The following is a 2,500-nucleotide window of genomic DNA, read 5'->3' on the forward strand; positions in this document are numbered from 1 at the left end:
TCGATAGGAACATTAGCCTGCTGGCCTTACTGAGTCGATAGGAACATTAGCCTGCTGGCCTTACTGAGTCGATAGGAACATTAGCCTGCTGGCCTTACTGAGTCGATAGGAATATTAGCCTGCTGGCCTTACTGAGTCGATAGGAACATTAGCCTGCTGGCCTTACTGAGTGGATAGGAACATTAGCCTGCTGGCCTTACTGAGTCGATAGGAACATTAGCCTGCTGGCCTTACTGAGTCGATAGGAATATTAGCCTGCTGGCCTTACTGAGTCGATAGGAACATTAGCTTGCTGGCCTTACTGAGTCGATAGGAATATTCGCCTGCTGGCCTTACTGGGTCGACAGGAACATTAGCCTGCTGGCCTTACTGGGTCGACAGGAACATTAGCCTGCTGGCCTTACTGAGTCGATAGGAATATTAGCCTGCTGGCCTTACTGAGTCGATAGGAATATTAGTCTGCTGGCCTTACTGAGTCGATAGGAACATTAGCCTGCTGGCCTTATTGAGTCGATAGGAACATTAGCCTGCTGGCCTTACTGAGTCGATAGGAACATTAGCCTGCTGGCCTTACTGAGTCGATAGGAATATTAGCCTGCTGGCCTTACTGAGTCGATAGGAACATTAGCCTGCTGGCCTTACTGAGTCGATAGGAACATTAGCCTGCTGGCCTTACTGAGTCGATAGGAACATTAGCCTGCTGGCCTTACTGAGTCGATAGGAACATTAGCCTGCTGGCCTTACTGAGTGGATAGGAACATTAGCCTGCTGGCCTTACTGAGTCGATAGGAACATTAGCATTAGCCCCAGCTATTTAGGAGGGATATCACACCTGGCACAAATTATTGTCTAGTTCTGTTTTTCCTGCCGAGGGGTGCCCTATACCTGCACCCAGAGGGGAGTAGCTCAGTCCAAGTAGAGGGGGTGGCTTGGGTCTAAAATTATTTTGTGAGCCTTGCGGAGGGCCCTGACCTTAAAGATCTCATCCAGACCTGTCTGTTTGACTCCAAGTACCTTGCTTACTGTGGTGATAATCCTTCTCAGCATATTTCTCTGGCTGACAGTGGCATTGCCAAACCAACAAACAATACAAAAAGTTAAAATACTCTCAATGAAAGATTTGTAAAGCAGAGTCAGTATAGTACAGTCAACATTAAAAGATCCCAGCTAGTGTGTGTGCATAATGTTACCATCATGCACGCACAACCACACACACACCCACACAACCACAAACAACCACAAACACACACACACACACACACACACACACACACACACACACACACACACACACACACACACACACACACACACACACACACACACACACACACACACACACACACACACACACACACACACACACACACACACACACACACCCCAGATACACACACACTTACTGTGAACTGGATCTGACAGCCGCCCATGATGTAATCCAGGAAAGAATACATCTTGATGATCTGTCATTAGAAAGAACACAGTTAAAGGAAGCCTCTCCCTGTGTGTGTGTGTGTGTGTGTGTGTGTGTGTGTGTGTGTGTGTGTGTGTGTGTGTGTGTGTGCGTGCGTGCGTGCGTGCGTGCGTGCGTGCGTGCATGTGTGTATATGTGTGTGAATACATCTATAAAGTGCATGTAGAAATAACATGAGTATACCGCTATTAATATAAATAGCAGAGTAACACTTTACTTGCTTATTGTACAAGGGCATTCATAACAGCTTTATAAGTGTTTCAATGCTATTCAATACTATTTCAATACTATTTCAGTGATAGGAAGGAGGAGTGTTACCTTACAGTGGTTGAGGACGACGACACCAGAGTTTCTGTAGTTTTTCTTCTTCATCTGGTACTTAGGGTTTATACAGTCCCATTGCATCTACACGTACACACACACCCACATGCAAATGCAAGTATTCTTTTTTTTGCCATATTAAAGTAAATCATTCATTTTTAGCCGTAACATTTTCTCATTAAGGGTCAGGTTAAGTTTAGGTTGGGTTAAGGTTGGGTTAGGTTTAGGGTTAAAGTTAGGGTTGGGTTAGGTTTTAAGATAGGGTTAGGGTTGGATTAGGTTTTAGGGTTGGGTTAGGTTTTAGGGTTGGGTTAGGGTTGGGTTAGGTTTTAGGGTTGGGTTAGGGTTGGGTTAGGTTTTAGGGTTAGGTTTTAGGGTTGGGTTAGGTTTTAGGGTTGGGTTAGGGTTGGGTTAGGTTTTAGGGTTGGGGTAGGTTTTAGGGTTGGGTTAGGGTTGGGTTAGGTTTTAGGGTTGGGTTAGGTTTTAGGTTTGGGGTAGGTTTTAGGGTTGGGTTAGGTTTTAGGGTTGGGTTAGGGTTGGGTTAGGTTTTAGGGTTGGGTTAGGTTTTAGGGTTGGGTTAGGGTTGGGTTAGGTTTTAGGGTTGGGTTAGGTTTTAGGGTTGGGTTAGGTTAGGGTTGGGTTAGGTTTTAGGGTTGGGTTAGGGTTGGGTTAGTGTCTGGTTTGAGTTAGAGTTAGTGTTGGGTT

The 2,500-nt window shown here is 45.5% G+C and overlaps 1 protein-coding gene across 1 annotated transcript in view; it reads right to left on the reverse strand.

Moving 5' to 3' along the window:
- Positions 1-2,500, reverse strand: part of cpne4b (copine IVb) — a 17,080-nt gene that overhangs the window by 6,252 nt on the left and 8,328 nt on the right. Inside the window, exons 10-11 of the mRNA XM_014178215.2 lie at positions 1,793-1,879; positions 1,404-1,463 (exon numbers count right to left, since the gene is read on the reverse strand). Coding sequence (XP_014033690.1) covers positions 1,404-1,463; positions 1,793-1,879 — 147 coding nt within the window. The remainder of the gene's footprint in view (positions 1-1,403; positions 1,464-1,792; positions 1,880-2,500) is intronic.

Source organism: Salmo salar, chromosome ssa27 (assembly GCF_905237065.1).
Source record: "Salmo salar chromosome ssa27, Ssal_v3.1, whole genome shotgun sequence".
Classification (NCBI taxonomy): domain Eukaryota; kingdom Metazoa; phylum Chordata; class Actinopteri; order Salmoniformes; family Salmonidae; genus Salmo; species Salmo salar.